At 39.8% G+C, this 24,121-nt stretch overlaps 1 protein-coding gene across 1 annotated transcript; it reads right to left on the bottom strand.

Moving 5' to 3' along the window:
• Positions 1-340: 340 nt before the first annotated feature.
• On the bottom strand, positions 341-23,553 carry BDKRB2 (bradykinin receptor B2; the record flags this gene model as incomplete). Its single annotated transcript, XM_084287381.1, has 3 exons — positions 23,492-23,553; positions 8,565-8,631; positions 341-1,485 (listed from the first exon to the last, which is right to left on the bottom strand). Exon 3 carries the CDS (start codon positions 1,481-1,483, stop codon positions 341-343), a length of 1,143 nt encoding a protein of 380 aa, XP_084143507.1. The 5' UTR covers positions 1,484-1,485; positions 8,565-8,631; positions 23,492-23,553.
• Between the last annotated feature and the right edge of the window lie 568 nt (positions 23,554-24,121).

Genomic DNA, 24,121 nt, shown 5'->3' with positions numbered 1-24,121 from the left:
AAAAAATAGTCTAACAAACTGTATGGGTACCATAAGTAGTTGCACAACTCTGACAATAGCTTCTATACTGGGACTCTAATAAGACAATTGTATGTGCATTCAGACACTTAGATTCCATGGAAATATAAACATTTCAAATGGAACATGCAAGAAATAAAATTCAGCCATGAAAACCATAAATACATTACAAAGAATGATTCAACTGTGAAAAATGTCCATAACATTAGAAACAGTTCTCTGTATGAAGTTTGCATTAAGATCAAACCATTCGTTTCCCACAAATGATGAATGCTACCACATGTTTATTCTGTAGACCTGCCCTCATTGTGAACAAATTGTGCTACCGTTGTAATGGCAAAACAGACTTTTTCCTTGGACATTCACTTGAAATGGAAGTTCTTAAAGTGTCCAAGGAGTTCACCTTCACAGGCTGTGACTTTCTGCACCTCTGTGGGAGCAAGTTCTTGTAGAATTCCACAGCCTTCTTCTGGAAGTGTTTCCCGACGATAACGTACAGGATCGGGTTCAAGCAGCTGTTGCTGTAGGCGCAGTAAGTAGCTATCTGAGTCACAATGTCATTGATTTCTTCAAGGCATTTCAAAGTTTTTGCCAAGTAACAGATTGTATCGATGAATGTGCTGATCTGGAATGGGAGCCAGCAAATGACAAACAGCAAGAGCACAGCGAGGACCAGCATGGTGGCTCTCCTTTCTGTCTGGATTAACTTCATTTTTTGTAACTCGCTACTTCGTAAGGCCTTGATGATCTGGGTAGTGCAATAGGTAATTACACAGAGCGGGATCACAAAGCCCACAGCATTCAGCAGGATGTTGTTTGCAGGGTGCCAGTAGGGGGCTGGATAATCAAGACCGCAGGCTGTGATGTTGTATTCTTTGTAATACTGTAATTTTCGGAAGACCATTGTAGGTGAGCATAAGAACAATGCACACATCCAGACTACAAAGCTATTCCACTTGGCACAGACAGTTCGCCGCATCCGTCCCAGAGACATGGTTTTCACCAAGGCCAGATAGCGGTCGATGCTCACTAGTGTCAGAAAATAAATGCTAGAATAAAGGTTCATTTTGCTGACTGTGTTGACGGCTTTACAGAGGAACAGCCCAAAAGGCCACTGAAAATTATTAGAAATGTTGATGGCCCAGAAAGGCAAAGAACAGACTAGCAGTAGGTCGGCAAGTGCCATGTTTGCTAGGTAAATTTCAGCCACTGTGCAGTGACCCTTGTGGAAACACAGTACGATAAGGACAAAGGCATTTTCTATTGCTCCCAGAATAAATATAAACCAAAGAAATCCAGGCTGAAAAGTCTGTAGCCATAGCCATGCATCTGAATTTAGACATTTATATCCATTCGGCTGATGAACTTCAGAATCATTGTGGAAATCTGTTGGAATGATTGTGAGCTCCTTGGTGGCCATAAGCTTGTAAAGTTGTGTAACATTTTCAGTTGTGATGATAACCATTTCTGTGCGGAGAGGGGAAAAAAAAAAGGTGCAATGAGATCATTGCGGCAAAAGACACAATAAGAAAAGCTGGCTCTGCTTTTACCACTGTCCTAAAAACATGGTATTGAACAGGCTCACAATTCTCTGGCTTGTTTTTCTTTATGCACCCTGCATACTTGCAGAAGGTTTCAAAAAGCAAACTGCCATGGACTGTGCATTTGGATCAATCAAGGGGGTGAAACAGAAGGGATGAAGCAACAGTTGTCATTGTAACAAGCAGGTTAACTGAAGCTGGAAGAGAGCATTGGCTGGCCTTTATTCACTAGAGCTACATTTTTTTTTTTAATTTATTTTTCCTTGTGTCTTTTCCTTCCTTCCTTTCCTTCCTTCCTACCATGGTAGGTGGGTTGGCAGGTTCGCAAAGATGGTGGCCATCTGACTACAGTGAGCTATTTTGGGTGCAAGAGCACAGTCTGAAAAACAGGTGCTGTACTGTAAATATTCAGAACAGCCTAGGGTCTTACAGGGAGCCATTTAAGGGCCTAAATGTCAGGTATGTGCTTAAATGTCAGTAGGATCAAACAGTAGTTAAGTGTCCGGGTTTCACTTAGTGACGTTAAAATGTTAACTGTATTGCTGTGTTTCCGAGATGATTAATGCTCAAGTACAAGACTGGTTTCCCAGTATGTATGTATAGTTCCCTGGACTAGGTGACAATAATACTGTTTTTCTTATCCCAGGTCTTAAAAATACCACTGTTTATATTACAGTTTGGTTGGAACCTTTTCAGATATACATGTATTTTTAACTAAAATATTTGTCTGATTCATCTGGTGAAATGACAGAGAAAAGGGGACACATTTGTAATTCCTGGAAGGATGAGGTTCTCATTTGTTTTCTAGTTACTGCATTTGTTGTTTGATAAATGTCAGTGCTGGATATGCACATAGATATTTGGCTGTTAGATGCAGAATTCCTGAGAAATGATGGCCATATTTTGTGTATTTGTTTTGAATTAAGTGCCACAGTGCTTGGGAACCAAAAGCAAAGATCAGGATGGAATTTCACTACATACACTAGAGGCAACAACAAAGACTCTCTACCATAAAATTTAATAAAATTTATAGCACAGTTGTCAGGCAGTACAGATCAACTGGATAGAACTGGCAAGTGGGACTGAGAACTTTGAAATACAGGGCAGTTCAGAAATAGATTAATGAGCGCAAACCAAAATGACAGCAATGCACATTTCCAGTCTTTCATAACTTGAGCAAAGGACAATATTTGCATAAACTGGACAGTAACATAAATATTCTCATCCTCCAAGTTTATCTTTCCAAAACCAAAACTTTTCAAGCCCATATCTAACCTCAGGAACACATCTCTATCCTCTAGCATGTATCCTGACTCTTCATTCATTTTGTCCTTACTAGAACCACCTCAGCCTTGAGACACCTATGTCCTTTACATTTCTGAATGTTTTCAACCAGCATCTGGAGAATTGGCTGGTGGACCCAGTTTATTATCTGTCATTACACATTGTAGACACCTGTCCAGTGACCTATGCTTTTGGTTACACTGATTATCTGGAGCTTTTAGGTCTTGAGGGTATGGATTTATTTGTTCTATATTGAAAGCAAACACGATATGCAGTGCATGTTATACAACATTGGAAATATTCTCATCTATGTTTGTTATTCATCTTCCATGTGCAAACAACTGCCACAGGTTGTAAATGTTTTGGTTAGAAATCTTATTTTTGTCTGAGCCCTTTCAGAAATCTGCATATACATTGCATTTTTTAATGTGATTTTATTTATTCATATTTCAGTACAATGGAATGTCGGAAAATACCAAAAGACTCACTGTAACCTAGATCTGGTGCTTCTGATCTATCCATTAGTCTGTATTGGATTGTTTTGGCACAACCTTATTCTCAACATGCTTATATTGGCAGTTCCTTATCACTTTAATTTTCTTTATTGTCCTCTATCTGTTGATATTCTGATTATTTATTTATTTATTAACCTATTTCCAGGAATTTAAAAGAGAATGACAGGTCTGTAAGTCCCTGGGTCCTGCACTCTGTGCCTTTTAATGACAGGTATTTTTTTATTTTACCCTCTCTGGTCTTCTGAAATGTCCCCATTCTCCTTGACCTCACAGACACAAGAATGAAGATTTCCTCTCCTAATTCCGGAAAACCAAAATGGTGGGTTATATAAAACCCTACCATTTTGAGAGCCTCCATATGATCTTTATTTTTTTTTTTTTTTCAAATCACATTTATCAAATTGTTCAAATCAGTCATCTTAAATATCAGTTTACAATCTTTTCTGAGAAGATTAACACAGCAACTCAGCTAACACAGCTGTGATTAACACACGGGACTAACACAGCTACTGCAAACAGTAGCTTCAAGTCTCTCTTTCTGTGTCTCATAGAATCACAGAATCATAGAATATTCCGAACTGGAAGGGACCCACAAGGATCATTAAGTCCAACTCCTGATTCCACACAGGACCACCCAAAACCCAGACCATATATTTGAGAGTTTTGTCCAAATGCTTCTTGAACTCCGTCAGGCTCAGTGCCATGACCACTGCCCTGGGGAGCCTGTCCCAGTGCCCTACCACCCTCTGGGTGCAGAACCTTTCCCTAACCCCAGCCTGACCCTCCCCTGTCCCAGCTCCATGCCATTCCCTTGGGTCCTGTTGCTGGCCCCAGCGAGCAGAGCTCAGCACCTGCCCCTCTGCTCCCCTTGTGAGGGAGCTGCAGGCTGCCATGAGGCCTCCCCTCAGCCTGCTCTGCTCAGGGCTGAACAAACCAAGGGACCTCAGCCTCTCCTCATACATCCTCCCCTCCAGACCCTTCACTATCTTTGTAGCTCCTTCTCCTGGCACTTCATGCTGTAAAAACACATAGGAAATTCTAATGGATGACCAACAGAAGGTCATCTGGGAACAGAAGATCTTGGGCATTGCTACTGGCAGAAGCTGTTGCTTCTGCTGGTAGCGGGCTGTGAACTGGTGGCAAGAATTAAGTGTAAGTGTATTATAAAAATGTTTTCAGGTTGGATATCCACATATATTTAATAAAACATTAATTAGTGATTCAAAGTCAAAAAGGCTATGATGTAGCTGGCAATTTCTATGCTGTCCATCATAGTCATGACAAATAGAAAAACAATAACCAGAAATTAATTCTACAGCAAATAACTGTTCAAAAATTGCCTATTGATCGATATTTTTCCTTTAATTCATCTCTTTTAGAGGACTGTGCTTTAGAAGGGAAAGCCCTAGCATTCTTTAAAATAAATTACTTCTATCACATTACCATGGTCTAAGAACAGTGTGCAGGGACTATTCCCATGCTGTGGGGCTCCTGGATGACCTGCATCCTTGGTCCTTACTTCAAGCACTTCTGTAAAACATTGGTAGAAATGTGGGTGTGAACAGTACAAAATGTACAAATGATCATTACATGCCCTATTTAAACGATTGCCTGGAGCTATTCTCTATAGCACAGGAAAGTAATTTAAACCATGTGCTTCCTGAATAAATTATGATTTACACAGCCACAATTTAGAAAAGAAATTTATGTCTATTTGCCATTATCTTATTATTGCAATTTAGTGAAAATAAATGTAATCCCTTCACACCTCTATAAACACTTTCTGTGCAGTGCAAGGCAGTTTTAATGTCTCAGCTGGGATCCTCAAAAAGATTTTATCCAATGATTTTGATATAAACACTGCCCAGCTGAAGCAACCCACTTATTACTGAGATTATGAAGGACTGCTGTAGTGGGTTGAACTGGTCTCTGCTGAAGTTCACCTCCTACAGCTAGATACTTCCTGCCTGATAGTCATGTAAAAACATTGTCAGACATTGCTTCATGTTGTTCTAGAATATTTTTTTTTCTTCTAATAGTACTGGGCATAAATGACAATATTTTGGTAGCAGGAGGCTGCAGGGTGCTCTGTGTTGCAGACAGCTATGTCCTGCCCTGTGCAGATGGCACCCAGCCCTGTATCACCTCCAAACACTGACCTGAGCAACAGAGAAGGGCTTTGAGGTTGGCTGACACAGTCATATGTCAGACAATGGGCTGATCCTGCCAGTGCTGCAGATAATGTACCCTCACGGACGAGCTAGGAAAAAGGTGGTAATACACTGCAGTTGCTGTGCTGCTGGAGAGGGGAGAGGGGCCCCAAAAGGTGATGCTCTGAAGTGCCATGGCCTGAAAGCTCTGAGGACTGGGCACAGTCATTAATGCCTCTCGCCTTTGCCTGGAACCTGGTGGGATGTCCTACTGATCAAGGATGGACTTACATGTACCATCCGGGGGGGGAGCATATTAGAATAAAGGCATGCAAGAATAAAGGCAGCAAGCCAAGGATAACGCCCAGAGTACAGAAGACTTGGAATAAGGATCAGGTGAGGATGGAAAGTCTTCATGCTACTGCTGTACATGCTGGGCTCTATGGATGATCCTTACTGAAAGAGGAGAAGCAGAATATGATAAAGCAAAACAAAAAGCCCTCGAAGGATCATGAGCTGTGAGCTAAAAACACAAGCACAGGGGAAAAAAAGTCAGAGCTCAGTTAATGGTGTTACTGGATATGAATAGGCTTGAGGAAAGCTAAGCCATTTTACTCCCCAAATGGGGAAATGCGTCAAGTTAACATTTTTTCACAACCTGTTTTGGGTTTGGATGAAGCCCTTCAGCTACTTTATTCATGGATTTATTAACACCTCTGAGAGTGGTGTTAATCCTTTCTTGTACTATGTTAAACATTTGTTTCAATGCTAAGATACAGTGAGATATAATCTGAAAGAACAAGGGACAGACCAGCAGGCAGAAACTGTTGTCAAATAACCCCAGCCTTCATGGCTACCTGTTGCCACAGAGTCAGGTTGGGTTAAGTGTAACCTGTGGTATAAACAAGGGTATTTGAGACTAAGAAGGGGGGAAGAGGGCTATTTGGCTTAAGCTGAGCCAGAGCACTGAGTGCTTGTTTAATAGTTCATGGGACAACTTTTTATTGGTATCCAAGTTAGAGATGAGATGTTTGAGTTAACTGGCAAAAAATGGCATAAAAATTCCCTGAGGCGAGGCTGTCTTGCCCATGGAAATACTTCTGACTACAAAAGTACTGGAATTAAAAGCATGACGCAATATTTCAGATTCTGATAGTTTATGATCTCTCCTATTTGTAAATTATAGCCACATCCTGGTATGGTCAAATTGCCCACTGATTACATCAGCTAGGATTATAGGGCTGAAATGAGTCACTGCAGGCATCTATGTTTCCATCCCTAATTTATGCTTTCCTACAACAAACAACACTTCTTTTGCCCTCAAGCAAGAGTAAAATCTTGCTCAAGAGCAAGCAAGAGTAAAATCAGCTCAAATCAAAACAAGGGGCTGAGCATCCATGTGGTTATAGTTCAGTGAAGTGTCTTCAGTGTGAGCACTTGCTAGCTGCTGATGTCCTGAGTGTACATAGTTAATCCACATTTCATAGAGACAAGAACAATTTCCAGTTTCCTTTGCTCTTTGGGATCACCATCCTGCTCTGAGTTTTTGCTAAGTCAATCCAAAGCATCTGGGAGCTTCCATTCCTGGATTTCTCTTATTTTTAGGAAAAATAAAAAAAAAAGTCTGGGAAGAATTTGAAAATTTGTTCATTCCCTCAGGATTTTTCTGGACTCTGGAAGTCCAGACAACCATTCCATTTTTTTTCTCCAGTATATATTTAGGGACTGGGATACCACTGGGAGCCTATGTTTTTAGGTCTTTGAGTACTGGTTTCTATATGCAACGATGTTCTGCCTGTTTTGTCACAGTCACCATGTGTTTGTGTGCTGAGGACAAACTCATGCATTCTCAGCTGGGAAAACTGAATTAGAACAACAACAACAACAAAAAAAAAACAAAAACAAACAAATAAACAAAAACAAACAAACAAACATCAATTCAAACAAAACCCATCACATACAGGAAACACAGACAATCCTGCCTGTGGCTTCTTGCAGGCTTTTCTTACAGGCTATGGCCTTGTGGTTCAGGGCCTTGTGTAATCTGTTGCCAAACCTCTCGCCAGAGCACAGGAGCACTGCTGCTGAAGCTGCTTAGTGGAATATAAAATTGTGCCTGCCCCATAGGCACAGAGATCAGGCAGTGCAGGGACCCCTGCACATCTGCTTATTCTGATGATGCACAGTGGCACTGCACAGGGAAACATGCATATCTACTTGGGAACGGCTAGGTTCCTCAGATATTTATGTACATTTATGCACAGTTTCTCTCATCAGGGTCATCTAACCACTGACACATCACTTGGGAATGAATGCAAGGAGCCACTGCATCACCTCCTGCTGTGTCACACTGTGCCCATGCCTCCTAAGACACGTCTACTTCTCTGAGCCGTGTAAGGCTTCTTCTCATCCACTAGTAAAATTGTACCAGGATGGAGGGAGGTGTAATTCACTTTTATTCAAGGTGAGTCGTGAACACTCCTTCTGCCAAGACAATAGAATAAGATCTCTTGTCACCAGAAACCTTGCTGCCTGGCTTGTTCTGCTTTGTTCAGCAGCAAGAGGTGTCCTGGCACTTGGATTTGAGGTCTTAGTTATTCTAGGTCTTATTTATTAGCATCAGCATAAGTCATGATACCAGAGAACAATTTTTAAATGGAAAAAGATGAAATATGTATACTATTATTACTATTGTAGCTTTGTTTGCTTAAAGAAACATCATTAAGTAATCTTATACACAAATTACTGTTTCTTAGCTTTGAATCACATAAAGAAAGAGGTATGTCTACATGATAACTTCATCAGTGGTAAGAAGTTGAGACTGGCTCATTGATTTATTTCTTCTGACTGTTTAAAATGCAAATGTTCCAGGATAGGATTTTGTTGTCAGCATCTTCCAGCCTCTGGAATCATTACTTTGAAACCATAACAGTTACAATCATTTCAGTGTTTTTACAGGATACAGCTGATATCCGTTTTTCTTCCTGTATTAAATTAATTGGATACATGTAATGAACTCAGAGGAAAGGTATTTAATTAAAATAAACAAACATTACCTGGACATAAGCTTGTGGACAAATGCTATTGCGGAGGATTATTCTGCATCCGGATTGTTTCTGTTCCCTGAAATAAAATAATACAATACTGATGATTATTCAGCCTTGGGACTCTTGTAGGCCACTTCAGGTAAGATTTTATGATCTCTGAATGTATACTAAAATTCTTGTGAGAGTGCATTGTGTCAGTTTATGCCTCACCTATTCCCCGAAATGACTGTCCCTTGCTCTCAGATCTGCTGGAAACAATTGCATAAGACCTATTTGGTGGTAGTGCCTGGGAGATGGGTATCCAGCACACAGCTCCATTTGAGTGATACAGATTCAGAACAAGGGCCTTGTAAAGGCTAGATATGACTCTCAGCTGAGTTCCAGACTGAAGTCTGTAACATTCTTAACAATAATTTATGATATCTGATTTAAGTGCTGCCAGTGACCAAATGGTTTTCCAGATATGTACAGCTTCAGATGATGGTGACACAGAGGAGTGGAAAAGCTGGGAGGACAAACACATCTTTTAGCAAGTGGCTGCATACTGAGAGGGGCATTGGCTCACTTCTGACATATGAGGCTTAGAGATGGTGCTTTTTTAGAAGACAGAGCAGCTACAAAAAGAAACAGCAAAACACCCAAGGCCTGCCATGGTCTCCCCTCTAAATCCCTGTAAAGAGCCAAGCCTGTTTTGATGCTATATATTTTTGTGAGGATTTGTACTCCTGAACATATCTGAGCCCAGCCTGGGCAGCCAAGTATCCCTTGCTGGTGGCTATTAGTTTCACAGCCTTACTTCTTCACGCTGGTATAAATACTATAGTAAAAGCAACAGGGGAGCTGCCAGAGGCATAAGAAGATATAGAGGTATCTGTCCAACACATCTGCTATTACTGAAATGAGAAATAACAAGAATTTAAAAGATATCATAGGTAAGGGTGGTTCTCTGCAGCATGGTGCTTACAAGAAAGCCTATTTCCTGCTGACTGTGGAAGTATTGCTTCTGCTTTCTCAAAAGCCTACCTATAGCGTTAAAATTGATGGACTCAAGCAAATAAGAGGTATCACAACTTCTTTTAACTGCCTCAGTTGAGACCATCTGACAGGTCACAAATATTTGCCAGCCAAGGAGAGGTAGGTTTCATTTTTCACATTTGGAGGTTTTCCTTCCAGGACAATGTCTGTTTGCAGGGGAAAGGGAGTTTTATGAAATAACAATCTCAATGCATATTCCTTTAACTGCACACCTACGGGTCTAGCAGGTCTGAAGAACATGTGATGGGATAACCTAAGCAGAAGCTTTTCTCAGCAAGAGGTCAAAGGCATATTAGAAGATCATCGTAATCTTCTGTGATGGACCTTGTTCTTGGAATTTGTTGTCAACAAAAACACAGGCAAGATATGCTTCTTATAAATTCTGTTCCTTCTCTGTAAAGCTTATTTTCAAAGCTTCTATTTAAACTTTTATATATACATCAGTAACTGTGATAATTCTGACAGAATATGTTATCTATGGGTAAAATAACTATAGCTGAGATGAAGAGCAGAACAGAACAGCTACACTCCTATGAGAGCTGGTAGGAGGAAAATATGAACCGGATCAGTGAGAATTACTGAACACAGGGTTCAGTAATGGAAAAGGGCCAATATCATTATGAACACTGCGTATTTAGTCCAAATATAGTGATGGTGTTCATCCTTTGATTTGATGCTATCTATTCTAGAAACCGTACTACTAACAATGCACTCCAAAATGATACAAATGTCACACAAGTCTGATGTTGCTGCCATTCTGAAAGAAAATTTTTGTTACAATAGTTTTATTTAATCTGAAATGAGAAATAGTGTTTTTTAACATTAGTGTCTGATGTAGGATCAGAATAGCAAGATCATCAAGTTTATTCAGCCATTAAATCATTCAATTTCAAGCTTGTCACCTTCAGAAGTTTTAAAGACCCAACAGGATAAAGCCCTTAGTAGCATTGTGATATGGTTAACTTAGTGATATGGTTTAGTGTTAGGTCAGATGTTGGACTCAATGATCTTGAGGTCTCCTCCAACCTAGACAATTCTGTGATTCTGTGTGTTTGTCTGATCATTTTATCCCATCACTGGACCAGATTTGAGAAAGAGGTTGGACTAGAGACCTTTCTAGATCCCTTCCAACCTAAGATTCTTAATTTGTTCTTCTTGTACTAATAGTTGAAACTTCCAGTTGGATTCAGGCCCACAAACAAAAGTAGAATTTTGGCAGTGAGTAAGTGAGTGTCCTTAGGAAGCTATGGACATTTTGGTGAAAGCACAATGTGAGCTGGCTTTTGCTATTTTTTTTTGCTAATATCAGGACACAGCAGTGTCTAGTCCAAATTGGAGAAGGGAGGAAAAACTGACTTGTATTAACTGGGGGTTTCAGTGGGGAGCCTGAGTGCCTAGGGAGCAAAGCTTGCACACTGGGGTGCTGATGGGTGATGCTGGGGGTTGACATGTGCCCAGTTACATCTTTTGCTCTGGGCTATAGTGTGATGTGTGGGCTGTTGGAGCCATATTTCAAATGTGTGTTATCTGTGTAGCACCAAAATATGTACTGCTGCATTTACCTTTCTAATCTTTGGGTTACTTCAGTTACCTCTGTAGATGGCTACGGGGAGAGGTGGAGAGAGATGGGGAGATCTCAGAGACTTTCACTAACATTAAGTTAGTGAAGAAAGGGAAATGCACAAGAGAAAACAAAAATCTGTGATTTTGAGACAGCAGCAGCCAGGTGTTTGTGAGGTCATTTGGGTGCTTTAATATGGGCATTTTGGAAAGTGCAGGGTGTCTGGGATGTCTGCCTGAGGATGGTACATGATACAAGGTCTCTGAAAGTTGTGTTTTTCTGGAGCCACATGAAACACATTGGAGTTCCTGAAAGAGCCCCAGACACTGTTGGGATCCCTTTGCCTTTTGATGTTAGCAAAAAGCCTGGAGGGTGGAGGACATAACTCTGCTGTGAAACTAGCAAATCTTTGGGCTTAATAGGGAGTTACAAGGGCTATAAAATAGAGCATTGTGGCTGTAAAATGAAATGCAGAATTACAGCAAAAGAAGATAAAGAAAAGAGTCTCCTGGGAATAAGTCTGCTAAAACAGTCCAGATTTTAAGAGCTGAAAAAGAGAAGCTGATGATTTGTTTCAGAAAATAATAATAATTTAAAAAAATGAAATATGTTTATGCTTTTCAGTTATGGAAAAATACTTAAAATTTTTAAATATTAAAAATATTAAAATAATATTTCAAAATACTATTAATATTAAAATATTAAAATTTGTGTTTGAAATAAATAAGAGTCTGATGTGGTGTTTAGCATATTAGACCTTGGCTTAATGTTGTTTTGAGCAATATTGCTGCTCCTTATTTTCTGGGACATTAGGAATGCTATGTAAAGTTGTGCTACCTTGGCAACAGCTGAAGACAATGAGATAGAGCCAAAGGTTTTTGTTTCTGATATTATGTCTTTCCTCTGAAAAAAGATATTATCTATGAGTAAAATAACAGAAGAAAAAAACAAACCTGCCTTAGTACATTTATTTTTGCTGACTTTCTGACCTCTTTAAAATCTGCATGTTCATAACACCTTTCTCATTCCTGAGAATGCTGTATTTCTCAGAGTTGAGTTAAATTCCATCTGTATTTTAACTTTTCATAACTATATTAAGAACAACATAAGCTAGAAATATTCAGCAAGAAATAACTCTTAAAGTTATAATTTCTCTTGTAGAAATATTTTGTCCTCTTTCCCTGAAGCATGGAGGAGAGAAAACACATGTTTAGTTAGAAAGGTAATGCCACAGAGCTCTGATATATCACTCCTTTTGTAACATTTATAAATGTCATGTATTAATGTATTGTCCACTAGCAATAACATCACTGAGAGAAATTACAAATGTGAGTGGACTCAGTTACTCAGAAATCCTTTTTTTCTGTGAAAAGTTCTCAGATGAGCTGTCGTGAGGCTACATGACTTATACCCAGTCAGTGATGATCACAAGGGCTAGGTGTGACTAACAAGGTGCTGTAAAGATTTAGTCATGATCTTGCTATACGTATGAGCTTACGGAGCAGTTCTTTGGAGCTGTACATTCCTCTTGTATGGAAATCTTTCATGGATATGGGATTTCAGAAAGCATCCCCCAAAAGAACTGCCATGGATGATAAAATGACAGAATCTTCCTCTGGCAGAGAAAGGCTGCATCAGAGCTTTGTTAAATTAAAAAGTAGCCTAAATCACAGGGAAGGGTATAAGCACATAAATAGTCAAAAATGCCTAATTGTCATGGCAAGGTGCAGGTTGGACAAAGGAATAAAATATGATGTTAAATCCCTCAGCACCACCACTCCTTAAGACTTCTGCTAATATTTGAAATACTACTATTGTCTTTGGCAAAAGAACTAAGTGAGGTCTGTAACTGTGGGGGCATCAAGAAGTAGTATTTGGTACATACAGGTCCTGTACATGGAGATGTGTGCACAGCAACCAATTCCCTAGTTTAAATTTAGACTCAAATAAATGGTTTACTGTTTTGTTTTCCTGTTTCCTGGAGATTTCCTTTGTGTTAACGGCGAGCAGCTTTTTCCTTCTCTTTTGTACATGATTGATTGGCAAACATAGTAGGAGAACTTTCTGTACTTGTTCAGCAACATTTACCATAGCACTTAGTGAGCAGAGAAAGAAGATGGATTCACAAACTGTCAAACTACTCTGAGAACAGAAATGATCACTTCTTTTCTCCCTCTCCCAGAACACATTTCAGTGTCTGCTGCAGAGAAATTCAAACATTTCTGAGGAGGTTTAAGCTGTTCTGACATACTAAGTTACTCTTTTTTCTGTCCCCAGCTTTCTCAACATGGTATATGCCTAGGTAGGAACAAAGTATATGATGTATGATGCTCTTAAATCTAAGTGCTAATCAAGCTTACGCCAATTTGATGCCCTCTTTGTAGTCATTGGGCAGATGGGAGACCTATATCCAGGTCTCTGCTCTGCCAAACTTGGAACAAGGTCTTCAACTCAGGTGATCTACATGCCTGTATCCTAAGACACCACAAGGTCATTGAAAAATGTTGATTGAGACTATTCCTCTTGATAAAGCTATTTCAAATTAATATAAGTACCTAAATAATTTTTGAAGCAGGGACATGAATCTGATTCTTCTGTTTCTAGAAAATATCAACAACTGAAAGGTTTATAATGACAATTTTGCAACTCTTTCCCTCTCTCCTTGTGACCAGTGAATTACATCCTAGGAGTTCTCAAGTCTCTTTAATCTTTAATTCTCCAGAAGCTTAATCCTCACGGACCCCTGCACTACTGGATGTAATGCAGCTCCACTCTAGGACTGGTGTCAGGAGTAGCTTTGTGTCTCTGAGAACCAAGATGCTCTCTGATTCTTTTACAGAAAGGCACATTACCTGATGCTTTCAAGTCACAGCTGCGTTTACACTTCTGTGTGCACTGTATGTGTTTGCTCAAAATATTTTGACAACTGTGAGAGAAAATATTCAAACAGAAGAAAACTGACCACAAACTCACTCTGCAAAGTTGGCAGAGTATCTTGTTCTGTTCTTTTTCGTATTTCCCATATGAGAACTGTGACTGAAAGTTGGGGAAAAAAAAAAAAAAAAGAGAGAGAGACTATATATTTCCTCATTTTATGAAGTGAAATACAGTTCTGCCATGTTGGAATGGATTCAAAAGAAGTTGAATCTCCTTCCCTAAGCACTGCAGGAGCTTTGGGAATTCTCTGCTGTATGAGAAGGGCTTGCTGTACCCCACACCACTGCAAAATACAAAGATGTTGGTGCACTAATGTTGTGAGACCTGTTTGATATCCCTTGCAGGAGTCTGATGTCATGTGAAATGGCAGGTCTGATGGTATCACACCGTACAATGCAGCTATCAAGTGGCAGACAATACCGTGAGCCCAGTGAATAGCTGAGGTAATCCATATCCAGTGATAAAGAAAAATGCTTCTGACTTTATCAAGAATTTGTAGTTTGTACAGCAAGATTATATTTCTTTGTTAAAGTAAGCATTTCCTGCTTCAGAAAGCAAACTTTTCTGAAACCCAGATGGATCAAAACTATTGCAAGTGCCATGCTGAAAACAGCTATGCTGGGGAAGACATACATGAATTTTCAACTGGATAATGACAGCTTTTGAGGGGTGGGCTGGGGGAACTGTTCCTAAGATAGGTCCTTAGAACTGGTCTTGGGATTCAACTAATTAGTTATATGGCTGGAAAATAGGAGAGAGCAGATGAAGCATACCAGTGACATAAATTGCCTGATATCTTCTCTACAGAAGTCAATGGGAATATCCTGCAGAGAGCACTGGACAATACCAACAAAACAACAGAGGTGGAATAATAAAAGGAAAAAACCTGTAAGTTCTGAAGCATTTATGTTCCCCAAGAAGATGGAGCAACTGATGCTCCTTTGTTTGCTTTGCTTTAGTGGGGGCCCAGGATTTGCTCGGCAGTGTACAAAACTCCTCTTAAGGCTCCCTCACTGAGGAGTGCATGGATGTCCTCATCAGCCCTGCAGTTTGTTGCATTGCTTTCACCAGGCCTCTTCAGCTCTGCTTACCCCACTCCTATTAACTGAAACACAGCTCTTTTCCCTGTTTAGCAGCACTAAGTTCTCATGACAAAATGTGAGGGTCTAATGGCCAAATAGTTTTTACCACTGTTGCTCCCTTTTTGCACTATTTAATGGTGAGATTTGCCTTTCAGATGAACTGGATCTATGCCCTGAAAGCACTTTCCTTCTAACACCTTGAGAACGTTCTAACAGCCATTTAGGAAAAAAAAAAAACAGATTTGCCATCTCTGGTGCTGCCAATTGCTAACGTGTTTACAGAGTTGTCAATGGCATTTGCAATAATGCAGTGTTTCCTGCATGTTTTCACCACTGACTTTCACAACTACGGCTTTTTAGAAAATCCTGTCTCCCATAACTAAGTATGTGTGGTTGACTGGTTGCAGTCTCTACAATGCAATAGCCAAATCTTGGACAGACGCTACTTTAATTAGTTCTTAACATACAGGCAATTGATTTTACTGTAGAGTTGATTCAGGCTCTGTTGCATTGTGCAGCAACCTAAAGGATGTTTTAAACTAATATTTTGTCTGCAACTACAGATAATTATCCCCACCAGGAGCTGTAAATATTGTAGTCAGTACTACGTTTTCTATAATTCAGCCACATACTGATGGCTCTGTGCAAGGAGAGGATTCCTTAGTGCAGGCAGCCCTCTGAGGGCATCTCAGTCAGAACCTGTCCTCTTTATAACAGAATGCCTTGGGTTCTCTTAATGCCTCCCATCAAAGTAATATGTAGACAGGTTCACATCGGGCTCTGACAACAGAATAGGCTAGAAAGTATGATTAAATATATAATTGTCAATTATACTTACAGCATTCATTTTAAGCAGGCAGAATATAGTGGAGATGAAATTTATCCAGGTTTTTTAAGTTAGCACCTCTACACGTGCTTCTTAAGACAGTCTCAGTTTAATTCAGAACATCTGACAACATCTACAGATCTATCCCCAAACCCACATTACCAAATTATTAACTAAAGTTTCAATCTCTTGAAAAGCCTGACTTTTCTAATACTCTATCCCAGTGGACAATCTCCATCATTACTGATTGGTGTCATGGAAGGTAATATAAGCATGACATGATATTCATTGTCTAAATAGCAAGTGATCGTTACTAAAATAATTGGTGTTTTTTCCCCTTTCCCTTCCCTTCCCTTCCCTTCCCTTCCCTTCCCTTCCCTTCCCTTCCCTTCCCTTCCCTTCCCTTCCCTTCCCTTCCCGTCCCGTCCCGTCCCGTCCCGTCCCGTCCATTTTATACTCTCTGAAGAACTCCTAAAACCAGAATATGGCAGTGCAAGCACTGGCAAATTTCCTTCTCAAGGAGAAGGAAGTCTGGAATTTCTTCAATTCAGTGATGAACTTCAGAAAGCCATTTTGCCTTGTCCTTCCTAGGTCAAACATGTCCTGCTGTGCTGTCACTTGGGCAGATGGGACAGTCATTTCATATTATTTTTATGTTTCTGCTCCTGACTTAGCCAATAAATGAAACATTTGCACTTTTAAGAGGTCAGTTTTCAGATACCAGGTTAAAAATTACCACAGTCTATATCACAGAGGAAAGTTCAAAACTAGATGTACATACCTATTTAAAATGGTAAGAGAGAGAGAGAGAGAACAATAGTGAATCTCAGACTGCATTACAATTACTTTGACGTCCAGAGCTGATAAAATTGGGGTTTATACACCCAAAACAAAACAAAACAGTTTTTCAGCTGAAAACCCATGACAACAATTTTTATGTGCAAATGTACCATATTTCTATTGGCAGAATTAAGCATTCAAATAAATGTTGATAAGAATTTGGTGATAAACTAAATTGTACAAACAGTCATGCAGCTTTCAACTCTGAGTGGTCTGGAAGGCTCAAGATACTTCTCCAGCTGAGAAGTGGTGTGATTTACAGCGCCAATTTACGATATCCAGTGTTTGTATTATGATTTTGCTTTTGCCTTTTCATGCTTTGCCAGTGTTCCAAAATTAAACCATCTGTTAATTTGTTGTCTCCACTTAGCTAGCAATGGGAGATGTCAGAGACTTGCTGGAACCCGGTGCAGACAATCTGTTTTTCACTCTGTATCTATGGGTTTTGAGCACAGGTGGTTACCAGGAAGATTTGTCTATCTGCTCTTTCCAGAATACCAGTGTCAACACAAAGATATGGTGAGGATTTTGTCAGAGAGATTCTCTTATTATATGGCACAGCTCCTTCGGAGAGTTCTTGCACCCCAAGCTAGCAAATGCAGAGATACTTCTATGTTGGGGCAGTCACACAGTGTGTGAATGTCAGGACAGGAACAAGTGGAGAGAAAGTGAGAGGATGCCAGTTCTGGAAGAGAACATAACACTGCTAAAGAACACAAAGGAGAAATGCTGATAGTTTTGAGGAAGGAAGGCTGGAGGGAAGGAAGGGAGGGAAGAAAAGTGTGGTTTAATCTCCCAAAAGGGAAAGGGGTTTCAAGACATATGACTAAGGATTCCTGTCTGAGTCAGATATACCAAAGTAATCACAGAATCACAGAATTGTCTAGGTTGGAAGAGACCTCAAGATCATCGAGTCCAACCTCTGACCTAACACAAACAAGTCCTCCACTAAACCATATCACTAAGTTCAATGAGAATTTCATATGGGAATTTCATTCAAATTGTTATAAAACCTAGATCTTTCACACAGTTTAGATCCTGCTCTTACTTCACTTCAGAATAGTCCAAAATTTTAAATTGTTTGATTCTGGTATTTAGAGTCAAATCTTTCTTCAAATTTTTAAAGCTGTTTGACCAGATATTTCTTTTATCCCAAGCCAAAACTTATTAATGTATTCACTCTATCTCTCTCGCTCCCCCTCCCCCCCTTTTTTTAAACAAGCACAAAAGTGCAATGCAAAATACAACAGTAAAGCTTTCTGTAGTAATCCACAACACAAAGTGTAGCAGAATGAAATTCCAGATGTCTTACTCTGTACTGTAATCATTATTCAAATGCCAATTTGTAGACCAACTCTGTTGTGGAAAAAAACAAATTTCTGTCTTGCATTTCCAAAAAAAGACTGATATTTCCAAAATTTTTCAGGAAACACCCCTGAAAAAATGACTCCGCTTTATTACTTCCCCTTCCTTCTGGTTCTGGGAAATGCTCCTTTTGCTGAGCCAACTAGCTGGAATTGGCCATAAGGTGCCATTTTTAATGAAAAAAGGTTTCTCAGTGGAATGATGTAAGTAGAAGCTAAGAGAACACAATGCATATATTATGCAATATATAAATATATATGTTTTTAATGGGGATGTCATAAATCAAAATCTCCTGTGAACAATATCCCAGCCATTCATGAATTGCCACCTTCTCTGATTCATTAGGACTGTTTTGATTGACATAGTACAACTTCAAAAATAAAGTTGCAGCTCACCAAGGGAAAAAGAAGAGTAGAGTCATCTAGAAAGCGGTCAAGTTTTAAACCAGTGCCCTTGTTCTTGTAAACTGACAGTCTTCTTTCTTCATTACTTGATTCAGTTACTTGTAAATCTCAACAAAGAAGGAAAGTTTGTGAGAAGATAATTGCTTTTATTTGTTTGTCTGCCCATGAGGGATAGTCCCATATCCTTACCACTTGGAAATTTTGGCATTAACTAGATCGATGATCCTTGGAGATCCTAGAGAAATGATACTTGTCCAAGAAAAGGAGAAGAAATAAACCAATTTATCGGTCTTGGTTGTAATAGAAGGACACCCTTCCTATGAAGAAGGACTTGGAGAGATGAGGATATAAAGCTTGGAGAGGGAGGCCTCCAGGGAGACCTCATTGCAGCCTTTCAGTTACTTAAAGGGGGCTTATAAAAAAGACAGAATGTCTTTTACATGGGCAGGTAGTTATAGGACAAGGGGGAATGGTTTTAAAGTAAAAGAGGGGAGATTTAGATTAGATGTTAGGAGGAAATTCTTTACTATGAAGGTGCACATCCTTGGAAGTGTTCAAGGCCAGGCTGGATGGGGCTTTGGGCAACCTGGTCTGGTGGGAGGTGTCCATGCCCATGGCAGGGGGGTTGGAACTAGATGGCCTTTAAGGTCCCTTCCAACTCAAGCTATTCTGTGGTTCTATGATGATTTTATGATAATAGAGTGAAGAATATAGTCTGTTTTAGGGAAAGACTGCTGGAGAAGATAAGAGGTGCATGCAGACCTGAGCTAAAACCTCGTGTCAATATTTTCGATGTTTCTGTCCTCCCACTTGTTTACGGATCAGGTTCCACCTTTGAATTATGTCAGCTTCGCAGCTACATTTTGTAGAAAGGCTCAGGAACTCTGATGAACTGCTCCCAGCTTTCTGGCCTGCTTGTTGTCTGCAAGCAGTTTACAATCACATCAGTAAGGGATTGCTGCAGGGTGTTCTGCATGTGTGTGGGCAGATGGCTCACACTGCCCTTCTGGAGGGAATGTACTGCCCATTTCTATGCCCCATGGCTCTTCAGAGAGGCAGGGCTTCAGACAGTCAGTGAGTTGGTAGATCACACAGCCATGACAAAAGGAAAAAGCGCTTCCACGCTTCCAGGCTCACAGGGGTGCAACTCCCAGACAACTTGCAGGAACACTGCAGGAGGAAAACCAGCTACGGCCAGTTCTGCCTCCAGACAAGCACATGTAAATGCCATTAATATAAAAATCAGCTCAACCTCAAAACATAGCTTGCTCTCCTTATTACTGAGTTTATCTCAGATAATGTGAGAGGGAGAAATGGATTTCTGCATTTTGGCAGCTCCATCCTCTGAAATTAGCCAGAGCTTGAGGTTTGGCTTTGTTCCAATGCTGTCACTGCACTGACATACCTGAGTGTGCAGGGCTTAGCACTGGCAGGTCTACAAATTAGAATGATAAGATCATTATTATTATTTTATTTATTTTTTTTTCAGGGATCACAAAAGCTCAGCCTTGCTGAACTGAGTTGAGGAGTTAACGTACAAGGGAGGTAAATATAGCATAGCAGCAAAAGCAAGTCAAATCTACCACTGGCAAATTTGAATAGTTCTGAAATATTTTGCAGTGTTGCTTTACCATAATGTCAGAGTGCTCCGGGCTTGCTTATCATCAGACTGAAGATAGCATGCTTTCAGCAGGCAACTAAGCTCCATGTGTTTGTTTTCTGGTCTGTGTCTCATTGGTGTCTGTTCACCAATATTTGGGGCTTGCAATGGTGTGCTGGACCATGACCAGGGTTTCCTCAGCCTCATTGTGCTAGTATTACTGCTAAGTGAATGATACGTCATCATACCATCAACTGTGGTTGGCAGCCAGTGCAACTTTGTCTATGGGAAGACAGCAGCCTGCGGTCTGTGTTTAGTGTTCTTGTTGCATTGCTCATCTTGTTTCCCCACTGCGGTTGTGCCCACTCATCTCCAGGCAGTCATGCTATAGGGATGCCCTTTCCCCTCTCCATCGCTGGTTGGGACATCTCGCTGTTTCCCTTATCAGAGCCTGACCTCATCAAAAGCTGGGTAAGGGGGCTGCAGTCTTTGAACAGGGTTTGGCGTGAAACTGTACCCTGAGCCTGTGTCATATTTACTCTTCAGTCAGGTTAGTGTTATTGACAGGGATACATGCACAAGGGATGGACCCTCCTGCAGCTGTGCTTGGAGCCGAGGTCGTCCTTGTCTGCTATCTAGTCTCACAAGTGCCATAAGACACTTTTGCTAGTTTCAAAACTACTCATATGGCAATGTCAGCTCAGGAAATAGGTCCACTTTAAGCAAAAGTCCCTTGACCTTACGTTTAAACTTTCTCTGATCAGGAACACTGCAGCAGCACAAGGGGGAGAAGCAGGAAGTAGAAGAGTGGCAACTCTGCTCATCCATATTGCTGCTAAAGTCTGAGTTCCCCTGAGAAACGGAGCCTCAGTGATGCTGGGGGCTAGCAAGGAATGGCTGAAGCAGTTATCACGTTGCTTCTTTTGCACCTTAAGAGATAAAATCAGGTGTGGCTGAACAGAGCACAGTAGGGTCAGAAATTTGGAGAGGGACATCCAGCCGAGGGGAGAAGCTGGCTGAGCTCTCCCCTACCGACAACTGAGCGTGTTGGTCAGCAGCTGGAGACTTCAGGCAGTGTTTGGTCTTCAAGCACTGCACCTTCACCCAGAGCCATGCCAGCTGCAAGGGAAAGCTTCTGCCTCTGCTTCAAGGCATTGTGTTCGCAGTCCTGCACCGGCCAGGCAGAAATGCAGCTTTTCATCTTTGCGTGTGTAAAATCTGAAGTATGCAAGGAGGAAGAAAGACCAACATTTAGATAAGGCTGGGGAAACCCAAAAGCATGGAGAGTGGAGGGGAAGTTTTTAAAACCATGAGTGACAAGGGAACAAGCCTGGTGTATGTGTAACTTAAAAAAAGAAAAAAAAAAAAAAAAGAAGAAGAAGAAGGTTTTAACTAAATGTCATTTTGAGAGAAAATATTTATTCTCTCTTTTTTTAAACTTCATATTGATTAGCATTGCTAATGACTTCAGGTTTACATTTGTTGCTGACTTGGCTACTGGGAAGGTGTGTTTGTTTTGAAAGCAAAGCTCTGTTTGCTAACATGTTTACCTAGACTTTTTCCTACTGTGACTTTGAAAATGGGGGGATTATTTATTTATTTATTTATTTATTTTTAAGAGCTTTTTATTCCCTTCTTTCCGTGAAAAGCAGGCTATCTAAAATTGAATGTTTGTAAGCAGTGAATTTTAGACTCTTCATAACCAATGTACTAAAATTCTCCCAAATTCCTCATTTTCTGTCTGGGAAAGGACTTTGAATGTTGTAATATTTACTCTGGGAATATAGCTCAGATTTTTATTTTTTTTTTTAAGCCACGTTCCAGTGTGGTGATGAGATCCTTAATTCAGGAAGCTCTAACTCAGGAGGAAAGGTAGTTTTTTTCTATGGGTTGGCAGTACAAAATGTTCAGGTAACTCTGAGTAACACACTTACTCCTGTTTCAGCATGTACAAGGCTCAGTGGAAAACTGACAGAAGTGTTCTGGAGATGACTCTGCTTTCGCTATTCCGAAGTCTTTATTAACTTAGGGACATTTATCTTTTCTCTCTGCGTTTGTACTATTCATGTTGAAAACAAGACAGATATATTTAGAAGTCTATGACTGATTCTGAAGTGTGAAGGTGCTTCTCTTCATTCTTTTCTTAAAGGCTGCATGTTTCCAGAAAACAGCAGACAAGATAGAACTCATATGACTGATATTACACAATATCCTGATGCTTCATTCTTACAGATTTTGCGGTAAAAATGTATTTTTTTTTTTTCTAGCTCTGTTCAAGATTCTCTAAGAAAATATGTGCACTGTTCAAGACAAGAATATCTTCTAATCTTAGGAGATAGCATCTGTGGGATTACACATAATGTATCAAACCCAAGGCTTCTAATGACAAACTGAACTCTCTTGGCTGCATGGCTATTTTATTATTACTGTTATTGTGCTCAAATCTCTGCTTAACATACCAAGTAATAGAAAATTAGCAGCTAAAAGAATAGCATATACTTCAACCTTTAGTCTTTTTGTTATAAGATCCTAATCACAAGTCCAGTTCTAAGCCTATATTTATATTTAACAGCATCTTATAAATCACGCTCTTACTGTATTTTTTCATTTGAATACAAATGTTAGAAGGAAACAAATAATGTTCAAATGTCAATTGAAACTTTTCTTCCTACATTACACAAGAAATAACTTCAAAATCTATTTTTTTCCAGTTAGTCAGTATAGATGAGACAGGTCAGAAGTGTAAGTTATACACACATCTACATTTCCTGAGTCACAAAGTTGACAATCAAAACAATAAACAGAGAAGAAAAAAAATAAGTTTCAGGGAATACAGAATTGTCTCTGCTTTTTCCTTACTACTTACACAATTTTTCAGCTGAAAAAAAAAAAAATTAACTGTTTGCAGTTTCTGTTCTTTTATAAGGTGTAACAAATGGTACAAATCAGATGCCTTCTGGACAGAATAAATCATGTCCCTTGGGTAGCCCATACCAGATTGCCCCTGTGGCAGGGGAAAAGCCCTGTGTCTTTGGCATCTTGGGTACACTGAAATAAAACTTTTTTTTTTTGGAAATGTTATACCTCTATGAAACCTGCAAAGTTACCAAACCACATCAGCAATAAATATTTTACTTCTCCTTGTTCCTGGAATGCTAATAACATTAGTACTGTTGTAATTGAAACAGAAACATATTAAGAATTCAAGAAGTGGTTTCAAAAAGCAGTAGTCTGTACTGAATTTAAATGACAACTTTTTGTATGAAAAAGAAGCGGAAACACATACCTTGACTGTGAATTCAGCACTGAACAGGTACAAACGAGAGAGTGCAACACTTCTCAGTGAACAGTCACGCTCCTTCTGTTGTATGAATGAGTCTAACTTCTGGTTTTCTGCCCCTCCCTGAACAGAATAGACTCATCCCCCTGTTGATGACATCATATTCCTGGATTTTCTGCCTTGCTATATTTTGTTTCAGAAGCAAAGCTTGTCTGCTCTAACCAGCATGAGACCACTTTTATTTGACTATGGGTGGTAAACAATTCAAATCAAGTTAAAATAAAGATTTGCCACAGTGTGTATAAAACAACTATATGTGTTTGAACAAGAGTCTCCAGAAATGTGTGTGCATAAACATGTACACACACATACACAAACCTGACCTTTATTGTGGGTGATGTCATGTGCATTGCTTTTACCAGTGTTAGACACAATCAACAGTTACACAAATTAGCTTCTTGCAAGACTTGGATCTTTAAAACAGAAAAGAACAAATATCTCATTTACAATCTTACATCCTTCCCATTCAGGGGAAGAAATTTAGTGTTTATATCTCTGGAAGACTGTGTGTTCCCCTTCCTCAGCAGAAATCTCTGGCTACTCATTGTGCTAAGAATGAAGACAAATTTAAATACC

The sequence above is a fragment of the Netta rufina genome, assembly GCF_964035555.1.
Source record: "Netta rufina genome assembly, chromosome: 5".
Lineage (NCBI taxonomy): Eukaryota > Metazoa > Chordata > Aves > Anseriformes > Anatidae > Netta > Netta rufina.
This window is presented reverse-complemented; position numbering and strand designations above follow the sequence as displayed.